Source organism: Thermobia domestica, chromosome 16, assembly GCF_964235325.1.
Source record: "Thermobia domestica chromosome 16, izTheDome1.hap1.1, whole genome shotgun sequence".
Taxonomy (NCBI): Eukaryota; Metazoa; Arthropoda; class Insecta; order Zygentoma; family Lepismatidae; genus Thermobia; species Thermobia domestica.
The window spans coordinates 79,045,141-79,062,776 of record NC_137469.1 but is presented as its reverse complement, the minus strand read 5'-3'; the positions used below and the strand labels follow the sequence as shown (position 1 = coordinate 79,062,776).

Below are 17,636 nucleotides of genomic sequence, written 5' to 3'. Positions count from 1 at the left end.
ATTTTAGCGATTCCACGCAATAATATTAATAAATGTTGTTTTCATCGTTTTCGTATGCTTACCTTTTATTTACTACCTTACATACATGTTTTAAAAGTTCAATAAAAGGATAGGGAACTAAAATTTACATAAATACAGTATATACCTAAGTATAAACCCAAGAACAAGTGTGTTGAAATATTTTATTACAATGAAACCCTGATATTAATATTGCCGCATCTTAATTGTGAAATTAGAGCAACATGTAATACGAAAATTAAAGTTTGATACTGAACTGATACGATTTACGTTAAGATAAAGATGAATAATGATGAGATCAATACAATCAATAGCATTTACTCTGTTAAATTGCCACTGTAATTTAACAACAACGGTTAGCAGCACCTTTGCTAGCGATTCGCTGTTAACGTGACATGAAAATGTTAAAATTTAAACAGTTTATTGTCGTTTGACCTATTAATTTATTAATCATATTTGAAACTACAGAAATTTCATATAAATTTAATATTTTTATTTATACATTCAAAGATCCAAAGAAAAAATAGAAAAATATATATAAAAAATTAGCAAAAACCTCGGCTCTTGTATATCAGGTACAAGTCATCTTTACAAAATTTATTTTGAGATGAAATTTTATTTCAAACGAATACAAAAACAAGCATGGGCCCTAACAGCACAAGATGTGCTAGGTATGTTGCATTAGGTATCCCCAGTTACTTTTTTAGGTGCCCGACACTTGGTACATATGATATTCATGTGCTAAGTATGTTCTTTAGCTACCTAAAGTTGTAGGTGCTTGTTACACCTAATTGATATCTGCGACTATGTGCCACAAATGTAGCATTTATGTACCTGGCTAACAAGGAAAGCTATCCAATTCCTTGGCGAGTATCGCATTGAAACTTGCACAAGTGGAAGGATATATTGAAAGATGGATATATGCTTACTCTTACGATTCGCAACGTCGTAGAACCGGAAGTAGAATGATCGTTCTCCCATAGCCCCTGTAAGTTATGTACTCTGCTCATACATACCAGAATGTGATACACTGGAACTTGTTTCCTCACGAAGACAAATATTACAAACTCAAGATGATAACAGTCGGTGGTGATTGGGATCTCTAGTACGACATTAATGCGAATCGATGTCAAATGGAATATGATACACGATCACAAATTCCAAACGAAGACCTTTACCTGGTGGAGAAAAGGGACACGATGAAACCACAACGCAAAAACAGCTTTCTATTATTATTATTATTATTATTATTATTATTATTATTATTATTATTATTATTATTATTACTAGTAGTAGTAGTAGTATGATTACCATTATTAATATGAGCAGTATGATGAGTAAAAATAATAATGAGAAAAAGACAAAAAATAGGCTATATTGTTAGGCCCGTTAAGTAACGAAGGATTTCGGCCCGTCTTGAGTGTCCTCTAGTACAGCTATAAAGGTTTCAAAATCCACAAACAATCATACCCTAGCCGGGGTTTGAAGTCTGGACCCTTGAGTCGCTGGCTTGACGCCTCAACCAACACGAACATGAGGTCGGCAATAAGACGAAGGAGACGACAAAGAAATAATAATAATAATAATAATAATAATAATAATAATAATAATAATAATAATAATAATAATAATAATAATAATAATAATAATAATAATAATAATAATAATAATAATAATAATCTTATACCAGTGGTTCTCAACCTAATTCCGATCACAATCCTTATATTATCACATCCTCTTGCCAACGACTCCCTTATAATTTGTGGCTTGTAATAAGCTTGTGTCTTATTTTTAATATACCTATTGCGGAGATCTCACTATTATTTCTATAATCGTAGAATCCATTTCTTGTACCGTATATAGTGGATACAGTAACTTCCCTAAAAGCGAATGGATTAAAACCAAATTAGGTCCGTTCATTCATACTACAAATATCGAATCCGGTCCGTTATACTGTTTCAAAATGGAGGCCGTTTGAAAATTTTAAAACTTCATAACTCCCTTAATTTTGGGTCAAATGATAAAAAAAAATAAAGTGCATTTGCATTCTTCTGGTATTTCAATATGCAGTTCTCATTAGTTTCATATCGTACCTCTTTCATTTAAATTGATTTTTAACCAACTGTGCACCAGTTGAAAATGATTATTAGATCATTTTTTTTTCTTGACAGTATGAATACAAATATGTAAAAATTGTCTATTAGAACACAATTCAAAACAGTAATTATTTAAAAATATTTTTGCATATTAGATTCTAATTATATTTCTCTCTTTCGCTTATCTTAGGGATCCCCCAGGTCGAGAAACCCTGTCCTATACTATTTCTTCTTCTTGTAGACCTCTGTTCCTGTGGGTTGAGGCATCAAGCCAGCGAATCAAGGGTCCTGAATTCGAATCCCGGCTGAGACATGGATGTTCGTGGATTCTAAAACCTTTATAGCAGTGCTAGAGTACAATCAAGGCGGGCCGAATACCTTGGTTACTTAACGGGCCCAACAATACATTTGTTGTCTTCTTTTTCTCATTATTATTATTTTTACTAATCATACTGCTCAACTACTACTACTACTGCTACTACAAGTACTACTAATAATAATACTGTAATAGTAGTCACACTAATAACAATAATAATAATCATAGAAAGCCATTTTTACGCTGTGGTTTCAGCGTGTCCCTTTTCTCCACCGGGTAAACGTCTTCGTTTGGAATTTAGGATCGTGTATCGTATTCCATTTGACATCGATTCGCATTAATGTCGTACCAGAGATCCCAATCACCACGGACTGTTATCATCTTGAGTTTGTAATATTTGTCTTCGTGAGAAAACAGGTTCCAGTTTATCACATTCTGACATGTATGACCAGAGTACATAACTTACAGGGGCTATGGGAGAACGATCATTTTACTTCCGGTTCTACGACGTTACGAATCGTAAGAGTAACTATATTTCCATCTTTCAATATGTGCTTCCACTTGTGCAAGTTTCAATGTAATACTCGCCGAGGAGTTGGATAGCTTTCCTTGTCAGTTTTGCACTGTGATAGTAATTTGTTTTTATGTTGTCACTTGAGACATATATCTTTCGTGTTCGAGGTACATCCTTCAGGTGCATATTTTTCGGATACTTATGACACATAATTGATATCTGCAACGACGCACGAATGACAGTCAGCTGTTTGCATTTGCTCATGTGCAGTAACATGCAACGGTATCTCGCGCTTTCTTCTCCAATTTCTGTCCTTCTAGTACACAATCGCTTAGAAAAACAAGCAACAAATGCATCAAATTTGGGAAATGAATTTAGAAGAAAATGACATAACTGATGAATAAAATTTAAGATGAATATTTCATACATATGTGAACTGTTAATTATTTACGTAGTTAGGGATGAAGAATTGTATTTGTTAGATGGCAACTGTCACGATCATTTGAAAGTGAATATGGAAGAACCATGAAATAAAGAGATACGCGTCATTTTGTTATAAACTTACATGGCGAGCGGATTTTATCTGATCCCAAACGGTTATCGTCGAATATACAGTGTTAAAAAAGCACTCTGATAAGCCAAATTAAAATACCCCAAGGATTTATCCCTCTACAAGCGACGTTTACTTCATCGCCTTCGTGGTTAAGACAGAAGAGCACGCTTTTAGTAATCAAAGGGTTTGGTGTTCGTGCCCAACCCCAGCCCATCCATTTTTAAATACTTTTTAAAGTATTTTTTAGACTCACCTTAATGTAAACAAATTATGTATAAAGGCGATTTAACATATTTTGGAGGAGTAATTTTTGCTTACGTTATGGGGAACAACATACCTAGAACATACTAGGTAAGTTCTCCAGGCACATGTCAGGCATGTGCGTAGGGGCGGACATAGACTGTGACTATCACTTGCCAACCATGTGATTTCTCTCTCATAGTTACATAAGGCACATACAAGGCACATTCCCATGTACCTGGGGAAACATGATATGCATATACCTGCTATGTAATTGTGCTGTTAGAGGGAATGGCGAAAGAAGCATTTAGAAGGAACAGAAGTCTATTTTGTGGATCCTTGAATAAAGAGAAAAAAATTCCAAAATATTTTGATTGAATATTATATTCTATAAGGTACAAATATGAATAATAACCAAAAGTTATGAAAAAAGGCTGAAAACTTTCGAAATGTGGGTGTGGAGAAAGATGAAGAAGATCAGCTAGGCGAAACGGAAAACCAATAAGGAAATGTTCCAAACAGTAGGGACTAAAATAATAATATTAGATGTTATTAGAATGACATAGATAAACTTTGGGACATTAGCTACGAAGGAGCTGTATCAGAGAATCGCAACAGAAGGCATGGTTGTAAGGAAAAAATGGAGAGATTGCAATTAATTTCTATTTTTAAAAAAAGAAAAAAATATTACGTTAGTACAGAGGTCAGCTAAAGACTATGGTGCATGATAGCTTCTCTATAAACTTTGGAGCATTGGCTGAGAAGGAATTATATCTTGAGAATCGTAATAGAAGCCATGGTGGAAGGAAAATGAGGGAAAGGGGATACAATTAATTTACAGTATTTAAAGAGTTCTCTATTTTGTGCTATTTTGTGGCAAATGATCTAACAGTAATGGAAGTATACTTATGAAGATGATGGTCAGTTCAAACACTGTATCTGACATTCTTCTTGAGAATACTAGTCTGGGGATCCCCCATTATCTACGCCACTAATAACAATTAGGAAGAATATCTTTCGCATGTTTATCAAATGAGTCGCCGTGATGCAAACTACCTTTTTTCTAAATAGTCGGATTGCATTACGAAGAGCAACAGGTGGTTAAGCTTACTCGAATATGACGGAACGAAATTACCGAGAATCCGCGCGCCGCTGACGACCATGTTTTATGACGTAGTTACCTGGTGGGAAGAAGATACGACCAATGGCAGACCAACTTCACTTCGATGATGTCACGCACCTGAAAGAAACAACTTACCTGCATGTTTTCTCTTTTCTTTTCTTTTTTCTCTCCCCATCTTTCCAGAAAGAAGTTTCTCCTTCTGTGAGTTGTTGTCCTTCCCCTCTAACGTCCAATCCCAACGTGTTTCAACGAACATCCACTAGAGGTCGACAGTGTAACAAGAAGTTCTGTTTCAGTACGTGAGTTGCTGTGAAAGTGTACGGATAGGGAGCGAACGAGTCGTGTGATCGAGAACAAAATAATATTTTTGTTTTCTCTTATGTGAACAGTGTAGTGTGGTTGTGTTATTTGTAACCAGTTATGTTGTGAAACGTGATATATATTTATAACATAGGATATATTTGTTAGTGGGTGAGAAGAGATAGAGAGAGATTGTGTATGTTGTTTTAGGAAGAACTTTAAAATATGAAAATGCCGATTTCTAGGACTGAAAAAATTGTAGAAATGACAGTCATGAGGATAACACTGATATTGTTTACCAGTTTGTTACAGGTAGGTCTAAGTTGTAAATCTTGTGTTGCATGTTTTGTAATAACTTCTCTCTTCAACAACAACTTTCACTGCTGTAGACTCTGATCGTATTGGATTGTAATGACACAGAGAGAGTTCTTGGGAAAGATAACAAAACTGGTTTGGTATGTTGTTTCATAAAAGAATAAACTGACCCAACCGAACAAAAGATTACAAATGATATCTGCTTTATTGTTCAATCCAACCTATTTATTTACATCTTATTTGGATTGTGTGTTGCAATATTATAAGCTAGAATGCGTAGAGAGAATCCAACCTCACGTTACTATAAGCTGCATAATCTTGTCTTAATAAATTGCATATTATAATGGCGCACGTGGTTTCTCTTAAGAGAAATACTGATAATCCTTGTCTCATGAATATTTCCTAAATAACATTTATGATTAGGAAAAATGGTTTGTATATTCGTAAACTAGGAAAATAAATGACAATCTTATTCGTAAACAGACTTTTGATTCCTGTCAAAAGGAACTTGTTGATTAGGACGTTTGGCTAATGAAAGCCTTGTGAAGAGAAAATTTTAATGAACGGTCAAAGAAGTAACCTTACCCATTAAACTCTTAAGTTCAAGATATGGCGTCTACCGTACTTCTGTCACGATCGTGGAGATATTTAACTAGTAAACATTTTTTCTAGAAAAATATTGATAATTTATCATAGTTTTGTACCATAGAAATCCACCCATTACATACTAGGCATTATTTTATCATGTTTAAAAATGAATTGTTCATCATCCCATGCCAATACGCCTAGGCTAAAATAATAATAATAATAATAATAATGACGATAGATTTGGTGGCTTTAAGATACAAGAAAGGGAGAACTAAGTATACTATGCTATCCACCACAAGCTTATAAGCTAGAATCGAAGCAGAAGCCTTTCTTATCAGAGTAAATGCCTATAGTACTATTCTATCGTACTTGTTGCCCAGTAGAGGCATTTTAGACATTCACACATTACACTGTAGAGCCATTTCAAGAGTTTAACTCCAGTGGAATTCTCCACCAATATAAGTAGTGTTTGTATAATATACATAAAAATCCGGGGATAAAAAACGCCTTTACTGTTGATATTCAAGCAATTGACTATGTGAATAAACATGTAAACTAAGCTAACACAAGTTTTTCATTTCCTTACAAGTCCCTGGTTCAGTCCTACGAAATTTATTCCATAAAAAATAAAAAGAAAAAACACGATGCTTAATGTTTATGTGCCCTGCAAAAGTACCGGTAAATCAGTGTTTGGACAAAACTGGTTTGGGACGTTGTTTCGTAAAAGAATAAACTGACCCATCGAACAAAAGATTACTAATGATATATGCTTCAATGTTGAACCCAACCTAATTATTTACATCTTATATGAATTGTGTGTTGCAATATTATAAGCTAGAAATGCATGGAGAAAACCCAATCTAACATGTTTTCCCATAAGCTGTTTAGAAACAACTTTTGATCATTGTTCGACATGTCTGAAAGTGTCCTAAAGTGTTCTATCAGGACACATAAAGGGTCCAGAATACATCTTAACAGTGGTTAATGGAAACCATCCCAAGAATGTTCAAAATGTGTCCAAAAAGCATACAGTGAGAAACAATTTGTAAATGGTAGTGTGTAAAGTGCCGTAATACTCGTTAAAAATAGTTTTTGTGTGGGCTCAACGGACACGTCAAAAGTGTAGATACATTTTGAACACTTTAAGGGGAGTTTTCATCAGCCACTGTTAGATACCTACAGTTTTTGATTGTTGATAGAATACTTCTAGATTTTTGAACATGTTAAACAACGACAAAAAGTCATTTCTGAAAAATGTCCAAATCATGTTCAAATACTGATTTTTTTTCAATGCAGATTGCTGTGATGAGAATTAATTTTCTATCCTATCTGTGACCAGATAGTTTTGATACTTAGTAAGATCGCTTAATTTTTGGTGTTAACTCTTGCATGTGAGACAATCGGAGAGATTTTGAATTATGAGATAGCGAATTCAGGTCTATAAAACCAGAAAGAACGTACATGAAGATGATACACTGACCACACATTACACACTGAAAGCCATATGGTCGGGCATTGCCTTTTGTTGCCTGTAACGCAAAGGAGTCTTCATCTCTGGAAGACAGGTTCATACAAACCTAAATTCTTTCTTGTTCCGAGGTCTTTACGATGGAGAAACGTTGACTGCTACGTAGGTTCTTTCTTATGTTTCTTCATCATTCGTATACCAATACCAAGACTTATTAAAATTATTCAAAATATATGTACAATATTGGTATTTTTTCTCTACGTCGAATATCTAATTATCTTGTGCACTTGTTTAAATTTAGCGTCCCGTTTCAGCACAAAGGCTATACGAGACGTGAATCTACCATTTAAGATGGAATCCGAAGCACGTAAGTGCTCTCCTAGTGAAAATCGAACCCAGGACCTCGTGCTTGAGCCGGGAGGGTTGTGTTCTGCACTTGTAATGAAATAAGGTAGGAATTTGTATTAAAAGATGGGATTTTTCTCCCCATCTGAACTCCTTTAATGCAATTACATAACTTTTGTTACTGTGAAAGATTTCATTTTGAAATTGTTTGGGAACAATAGAAAAGTGTACCATTGTCAGAATATTTCATACATCGCAGTCTGCATGATTTTCGTGAAATTTTACACCTGCAAATAATAATAATAATAATAATAATAATAATTACATGATTCGTTTTGAATATACCTTATTGTTTGGATATACCTTAGATAGTAGAGTTGTCCTCGAGACAAAAGGGGGAATATCACAACTCTCGTGTTCTTTTTTAAAGAGAATCAACTCTAGTAGCAAGAAAGTTTTCGGCCAGTTTGAACATGCTTGGCTTTTGGCTTTCTACGCTTTCATTGGAATGCGTGCTTTCATACAATCTGCCTTTTACTGTATTTGCAAGCGATGCTTTAGATCCTCCGCAGAGCGTCATAGCATCACTGGCCGTTCATTGGGTATTGACTTGACGTGACTTGTAAAAGACTTGTGTCAAGTTTGATTGGAGCACTGAATGCAAGGTCGCCCCCATGTAACTTCGTTATTGGAATCTAGCTTGCGGCATGCTTGCACGTTTCCCAATGAAGCTAGATGCAAGCTTGGCCGACTTGCAATTCAAGCTTACAGCAAGCGGTTTGCAAGTTGTCTCTGCTATTAGAGAAGATGGTACTAGAAATTTTCGAGTATTGTGGGTAACACTAGCTCACCCAGGTCTTACATCTCAATTACTGTTTTAGTGTTACACGATTCATAGTACAAAAAGTATAAATTGATAAGGTGACTGTCTGAACATAGTAAAGAGCATTTATCAAATTTTAATGATCTGCAAGTCTTTGCAAAATATACTCCAATAATAAATACGTCAATGTTGTGGTTTAAATAGTGTTATATCACATCCTTCGTGGACCTCTCCTGATACTCAAGGATTCTGATAACTTCTACATGATATTAAGAACAAATCAGGGTATAAATTTTATTCATAAATTTATGAAACAAGAAGAGAAACCGTTTCCGAGAATCAAATGGAAACTTCTATAAAATTTACGACACGATGCAAGATAACCTCGTCTCGTCTTATCTCATAAGCAACACCACCTGCATCCTAATAAAGAGCTTAGTTTTTATTATTCCCCCACTTTCTGACCTGTTTAAAGGTGAACGTAGTTCTAGTTGCAATGCCTACTGGGAACAAATTATTTGGGTAGACCAAGAAATAGTAAGATGATGAAAAAAACAGTGTGCTCTTTTTCTATGCCCCTGGAGATAAGTTCCAGGGGCGTAGCGTGAATGGTAGCTTTGAAGCGACGCTTCTTTTGAGTAAACGGAATGATACATAAAAGTAAATTAAGCAATAATGATTTAAGAATAATGCATTAAATATTCATAATTATACATTAAATATTCTATTTATAATGCAAAAACAGTCTGTGGTTAACGCTAATACGCAAACCTTAAAACATTTAAGAGTTATGGGTACAAAAAGATCTAGGCGAAGATATTTAGACATTCTTAATCCTTATTATCAACGCAAGATACCTCAGTCTGTCAGTCACGCTAATTCACAATAGTTCACAATCAGACTAATAAGTGTAGCTAGTAGCGCTGTCTCCTACTTGACGCCAAGATAAGTTGGTAGCGTGCAGGCAATTTGTAGACAAATAGAAAGCTTGTGGAAACAACTAGATCAGAATAATGCAAAAGAAAAGAGTTACAGCTTCCTCCAAAGTAGAAAAGCACGCTTTACCACTGGTAATTGCAATCCTCAATGGATTGCAGAAGCATTCTTTTGGTACAGAATTACGTAGCATATCAGTCCTGCGGTGATGAATCTTGCAGTTTCGTACGGATGTTGGGTAACTCTGCCAATTTTTTATCCAACTTAATAGTGTTGACCACGAGACGAGATGGGACGAGAAGTAAGGTTTTCTAGTCTCTACTCGTAAATCTTGTAAAAGTGTCTCGTCTTGATTCTCGAAGCATTCTTTGTCATCTCGTTTCGATTTTTTGATTCGCTTTGTAGATTTATGTACAAACGTTATGCCTTATCTTTTCTCTTAATTCCATCTAGAAGTTGGCAGAATTTTTCCGCATCACAAGAGGTACATGAAAGGTGTGGTATAGCAACACTTAAACCTTATTTCTTATGAAGTATATTGCGTAATGAATACTTGTGTATCTTTAAACGTTGATAAATATTCTTCATACAATTACTATTTCAATTTATTGTTTTTATATTGTGAATCGTATTTGTAATGTAAGACTGGGATAAACTGGTGTTGTCTGCAAGACTCGTGAAATTTCTCGCCTCGTCATGTGCTAACACTATTTTATATTTAAATTTAATACTTCTTAAATTAAATTTGGTTTATAAATATTAAAATTGCACGTCAACCAATCTGTTTTCACAAAACAAGGAACGTTAGAAAAATTAAAAGAAGAAATCAATTAAACCAAATCTTTAAAATTTCAGTTCATTTGAAAGAAAAGAGAATTGATATTTCATTGTAAAAATCAATGGCTTATAAACCAAAAATGGCCCTGGTACTCAGCTTCAGCACCCTTAATCCATAATGTTAATTAGATAGTTGTGATATTTTGGAGAACCGTCGTTGTATAAATAATTTGTTTAAAGGTTCACTACTCATCCGATTGTTGAAATCACTACATGCTATTAATGGCCATTTGTCACTCAATAAAATGACCAAAGCTTACATTATATACATGAATATAAATATCTTATTAATAGAATATTCCCACAGTTCTGTGAGTAGTCTGATTTTTATGCGTGTGGTCTTGTGTTCGATTCCAAATGGGGAAACAATATGTTGGTTTAACCTGTATTATGAAATGATTTGAAAGCTATTTCAGATAGAGCATTGCTATGAAAAGTGAAATATTTTATAAGGGTATACTTTAATATCAGTTTCGCCCTAATAGGTAGTGTAGTTATCAATTTATAGGGTTACCAAAAAGTTCGTTTTTGCCGAAAACTATCCTTGCAGATTTCCACTCAGCTATATCAGTATGTTCAGCTTCATGAGATCTATCGACAGCTATATATAGAGGAGCATGGACAATAGCACGAAGTGGCAACCTTTATTTGGAGGAAGGGAGGAATTTTCTTCGTCTAAAAGTTTTGTTGCCGTGTTCTAGTCCTGAAAGCAGGCACGATGACTTCGCGATAGAAGTCTCACCTATGGTGGAGGAGCCTCTGATCCGATCCTGATCACACGATTTGGTGGTAGATAATATTGTGCCGTGTTTTTTTTTTTTTGGAGGGAGGGTTTTTCTCAGTTCCTTCAACTTTCTCGTTCCACCAATTGTTTCATAATCATTCACACTTTCGTTAATCATATGTATTTAGCATAAAGGTCATAATTGTGGGACGTAAGGATGCGCACGAGACAAGATTAGAGGATGTCTCGTCTCGAAAATATGCTATAAAAATGATGTCTTGACTCAAAAAATGTATATTTTTCTATTAGAAGAGATGTGTCTCGACTCGAATTTTGTCAGAAAAATTCTGTCTCGTCTCGTCTCGTGCGCAGCCCCTAGACGTAAAGCTAGAAATAACATTTCATTCTTTATAGTTAGGGAAATTTCAGGATTTTATTATACTGACCAAAACCATGTTCACGAAGAAATTAAATGTGGACTGAAAGCAGGAAATTCGTGTTAATTATTAAGTTCAAAATCTTTCATCGACGTTCTGTCGAGGAATTTGAAGCTTAAAATATATGAAAATGATAATCATGTCTGTTGTTCTGTATGGTTGCGAATCATGCTTGCTAACTGTTAGGGAAGAACGTAGACTGAAAGTATTTGAGAACAAGATCTTGATAGGAATATTCGGGTCCAAGAGAAACGGGAATGGGGAATGGCGGAAACTTCATAACGAAGAACTGCATTATTTATACCCTTTACCAAACATTGTTAGGGTTATCAAATCTAGAAGGCTCACCTGAGCAGGTCATAGCCAGGACGGAAAAAAGTAGGAATGTTTCCAAAGTTTTAACTGAAAGTTCAATTGGAAAACAACCATTACGAAGACCCAGACGCAGATTGGGGACAATATTAAGATGAATCTCGCAGAAATAGGAATACAAAATAGGAACTGGATCCAGTTGGCTAAGGATAGAAGTCAATGGAGAGCTTTTGTGAACGCGACATTAAACCTCTGGGGTTCATAGGCCGTAGAGTTAGTTTTAGTTACTATACATGCGCATATGAAAGACCTACAACACGGATTTCTTCATTTGTAAATATATCACTTTCCTCTGCTTTTTATCGAAATCAATATTTTGAGAAACATACATTTTGATCCTGAAATCGACGCCTTTTGCCAAGAGAAAGCGCAATGGAAACCTCTTCAATAACCTTATAGGCTACTTGTGAGCAACCAAATCAACCATTATTCACATATGAGCACGAATCATCTTGTCATTCCTTACAACATCTATACATGTCCCTTTACAGACATAGTGAAGTACGTCTTGATTTAAAGAAAGAAACGGCAAGGTGCATTATAAGGGGGAGAGTTTTCGATTATTTTTTTCAATATCTCGTACCGTTTGCAAGATTTGAGCCGACTTCCGGTTGGAGTTTCTAATTCATGTTGGATCACTGTTTTCTTCTTTTTCTTGCATGCAGTAAGTAATAACCGAACACATTACACAATTAATTATTATGTCAGTGATATATAGTGTTCATTGGGCAAAATAGTCCAAAAAATAAAGATTCATCTTAGACTGGGAAATGGTTATCCTTCTTTTTTAATTATCATTTGGCCGTTAAACAAATGCCAGAGATATATGCAACCCCTATATACAAATATGTGGCATTGGAATGTACAACTCGTAGGATATATTTATTTTTTTTTAATTCGAACACTTCCAGTGTACCCCTAAAAAATGTGATAAAGAAATAACATTCATGTTTTTTTAAGTATTCAATTAGAAATGGACAATCTACACAAAATTTGTAATCGATCAGTGAAAACGGATTCTTTTTAGAGCTTGTGGTTTCCGAGATATTGTCAAAAGAATCGGCCACAAACGTGTAAACGTCCACAAACATATAAACTTTTCTTAACCTTAAACATAGAAACCTAGCATTTTAATATATAGATACACATATATTTTTTCCACTTCCACCTCAATAGTGATTTTTCATTTCGCCGTCTCAAATCTTCTACATTGATATGTATTGATAAGGGGGTGGCATTTTTTAATGGCCAGTGATGGTAATAATGTTCAATACCTCTCTGGATATATGTGTCATTTTTAGACTTATTATTATTATCATTCGTTACACGCTAGTGATACGCATATTGTAGAATTACTGTTTCATTAGTCTTTCGTCCCACTTCAGTTCACGCTGTCGTATAATTCAACTGAACCAATGCTCACTACCAAATCTGATGTTATAAAACCAGAGTGCGGAAAAAGGTAATTGCCTTTAAAAGCAGAGTATAAATTTCAGCTTTTGAAGAGTTTTCAATTGTACAATAGCCGTATAAATACTTCATTTAAGAAAATGCATGGTTATTAAATCAATCATAAAAGCTTTAAAAAAAATCATAACAGATAGCATTCATTGTTGGATCATTTTGATGATCTGATTTTTAGTTTTAAAAAAATGTGTCGGCCGGCATCTTTCCTTTGTTTTCTTTTCCAAGTAAAGATGAAAGAAAAAGTTGCATCAGTTGTCCACACATTCAGGTCGCATAAATTAAAAAGCAAAAAGAGGGAGGGGGAAACTACGATTTATATCTCTAAATAATAATTATTATTATTTCTCTACTTACCAGTCAGAGCGAATTATTTAAAAGAAAAATTTTCTTTTGTTATTGTTTTAATGTAAGGAATCGGCAGATCAGTAGAGTGTGAATTTTAATGCTTTATGGAAAACATTCAGTCATGCATTATATAGTCGGTTATAATCAAAGAATTTTACAATATTTCTTCTACAATTGCCTTTCACACTGCCGCTCTCCCTCCAGTTAATATTTTTAGGCTAAAATATCTCAATAATAATAATAATAATAATAATAATAATAATAATAATAATAATAATAATAATAATAATAATAATAATAATAATAATAATAAATGTAGACTATGTGGATCTTGCTCTAAGTATTTTCATATTATTAGGGTTGAATATGAAACCAGACGAAACAGAATTTTCTTGACGAGATTCGAGTTAGACATATCTCTTCTAAGTAAGGTTAACACATAACAGACCTTTAAAAAATGAATACTTTTAGATTTTACACTAAGAAAACAAAACAGTTTTACTACTCAAGAGATCTCTTTAATGGAATAGTGAGAAAATAGCTATACCTATATTTAGTGGCGTACGTAGGATTTCGTTTCGTGGGGCTATGCACAACACGGGGAAGCAGGGGAGTAATTGCCCACCTGAGTTTGAGAATTAAACATATTTTAATTTATGCATAAATTGAAATTTTAATGGCAAGAATTGTAGACTAGAGAGTTTTATATGATACTAGCAGCGTTCACCCCGCTTCGCTGCGGTCACCCCGGAACGCAATAAACTTTGTTACTTAGATAATTTTTACTTTTTCGCTTTCAAATTGCAGTAAATGTTAACATTATAGCGCCTGTCATTTATGTTAACCCGCCGAGTGACCCGCTTCGCTGCGGTCACCCCGGAACGCAATAAACTTTGTTACTTAGATAATTTTTACTTTTTCGCTTTCAAATTGCAGTAAATGTTAACATTATAGCGCCTGTCATTTATGTTAACCCGCCGAGTGACACGGTCATGCGGGTTGCATATAAATACGTTTATTTTTACCTATGATGAACTAATAACAAAGGATTTGTACGTATGGACACTTGAATGGTCAATTATCTCAAGACACTGGTAATTAAAAATTAAAGTGATATGATAAAAACCATCTAGGGTCCAAATCCTAATAACCCCCCAAAAATGAAAGAAATTGGTTCAGCCGTATTAGCGTGATGAGCTAACAAAGGATTTGTGCGTTCTCTTTTATATAATAGATGATACAGATGTGATACACACAAAAATTTGGCAGTGAACCTAGCATTTTATTCTATTCATAGAAGAAAAAGGAAGAATCCTCTTGGCCTACCTAATTTCCTGGGCTACTTATTTCCCCTCTCTTGATTTTCTTTTATTCAAACATTTACCTTTCTTTGTACCTAATTCATGTAAATATTCCTTTGCTATAATAACCAAAGTCCTGTTATGTTGATATCCGTGCAAGTTGGTGTGGAACATCGGTTTCGTTTATCAGTTCCTCATAGTTTTGGTGTTACTGACCACGGACGACTTGAATCTCAACTAACAATGGTCGAAAGTATGATAGAAGAAACGAAAGAAAGTAACAACTAAGAAAAAAAAACAAGAAGAGTAAAATGGAGGAAAGAAAGGAAAAAGAAGGCAGTTCTTACATGGAATGACATTTGACAAATATAGTATTATTTCCGAACAAAGATGACAAGAAAATAGAAAGTCAATGAAATTCTTAGAAATTGTAAGATGGATTATTCTTGTACGTCAAATGCCAAAAACTAACAAATTTATTTCGAGGGGGGCTTGAGCCCGATAGCCTCCTAAGTACGCAACTATCTATATTATTTATTCAAAACTTTTATTACAGTACTGGTTACGGAAAAAAAATAGTTTCTTTCCTCCGCACTTAACACTTGATTGTGTTGTGTTTCCTTGGAAATTGAGCACTGCAACAATATTAACAATTATTTACAAATTTATCCTGTCATCTCAAATATATTTAAAATCTTTACAATATCAAGCAATTAGATTCTGATTACGTTCTTCTACAAAGACAATTCTTCTCAGAGTATAAAAACCTCATCCAGTTCCTTGCCAGGTGGTAAAGTGCCAATATATATTTTTCATTAATTTACTTCATTATATTATTAATTTATTTTCATTAGTTTATTTGTTGTATACAGTAAATTGTTTACGAATGAAGCAGTTGTGTGTGTGTTCCGAAAAAGAGGACATTTCCCCATTTTCCTAAAAACCTGCTGGGACCATTTTCAGGGTTCGTGAAAGAGAACATGTCTGGATAAATGAGAATGTTTGGTAACCGTACTCACCTCTTGTCTCATGTTATTCCTTACAATTAATATTATTTTTATTTTACATTTTAAGTATTAATATAACATTTATCTAACCTGTTCACAGCGGGATTTTCAGAGCATGCGCGCTGAATGAATAGCACGCCTTCTTTTCACATTTTGTTCCGGGTTCATTTCTGGTAGGAGGGCCAAGATTTTTTGGCGTTGAGTCAGTGTCATTATGACAAGTGGGAAGTATAATGAACTTTTAAGGAACTAGAGTACTGTAGGTCAAGAAAGATAGAAATATTGGCGTAGAGAACTAAGTGCAATGACCACGCATTATCTAAATGAATGCGTGAATCTTTAACAAGACGTAGTGTCACTGTTTTGTACAGTATTTTTTATAGGCAGTTAGTTCATATTTGATTCCAAGTTACAGAACAGCTCTTTCAGTGGTCACTGCACGTTAATACAACATAGGAGCTACCTTAATCAAGAAGTAACAGACTTTAGCACAGAAAGGCAGAAATAATGGAGCCAAGAAACGATGAAGTCACCACGCTTCACCCAATTAACTTAGCTGATCATAAAACTGTATGAACTGTAAGCTACTGGTTGTGGAGTAACTTATTATCTCTTGAATGAAAAAGCAATCTGGCTGAGGGGTAACTTGTTATCTCTTGAATGAAAAAGCCATCTGGCTGAGGGGTAACTTGTTATTTCTTGAATGAAGAAGCAATCTGGCTGAGGGGTAACTTATTATCTCTTGAATGAAAAAGCAATCTGGCTGAGGGGTAACTTGTTATCTCTTGAATGAAAAAGCCATCTGGCTGAGGGGTAACTTGTTATTTCTTGAATGAAGAAGCAATCTGGCTGAGGGGTAACTTGTTATCTCTTGAATGAAAAAGCAATCTGGCTGAGGGGTAACTTATTATCTCTTGAATGAAAAAGCAATCTGACTGAGGGGTAACTTATTCTCCGAAATGCCTCTTCTTCGGAAGGGAGAGAACATATTTGTAGAAAATATTTGAACACCTTCCTCCCTTAGGATACAAATTTCAATAAAAGTCTAATGACAAAAAATCCATAATGCCACTCCTGTCCACCCCCACTTGTTCTCATCCCAATGCCTATTGGGACGAACTTTTACATATACGACGTCGAGAGCTTCAATTTTCATCTCAGTGACTCCGAAATCTATAAATTGATACTGAAGTCGTTTTCGATTACTTTTACAGGCCACCCGACAAAAATTAACAATGTAATATCATAAGGTCCTTGTGAGGCCTAAGGTTGATAATCACACCAAGTATCATTTTTTAATTGGTTCACTAATTATTGCGCTCTTGTATGTAAATGTTTGAGGGCTGCATTTGATGTAATTTGTGAAGACTGTAGCCAGAGAGGCTTAGCGCTTATATCCAGCGGCGCTGATATCTGTAAAACTTGGAAGGGTTCATGAGTTCTGTTATCAGATACAATCTAACATGACATCAATGAAGATTTGATTACAAATTCGGGTGGCATAGAAAACT

General features: G+C 34.6%; 1 protein-coding gene across 1 annotated transcript in view; it reads left to right on the top strand.

Annotated features, from left to right (window-relative positions):
- Positions 1 to 5,053: 5,053 nt before the first annotated feature.
- Positions 5,054 to 17,636, top strand: part of LOC145673188 (uncharacterized) — a 279,284-nt gene continuing 266,701 nt past the window's right edge. The window contains exon 1 of the mRNA XM_081742657.1: positions 5,054 to 5,472. Coding sequence (XP_081598783.1) covers positions 5,386 to 5,472 — 87 coding nt within the window. The 5' untranslated portion in view covers positions 5,054 to 5,385. The remainder of the gene's footprint in view (positions 5,473 to 17,636) is intronic.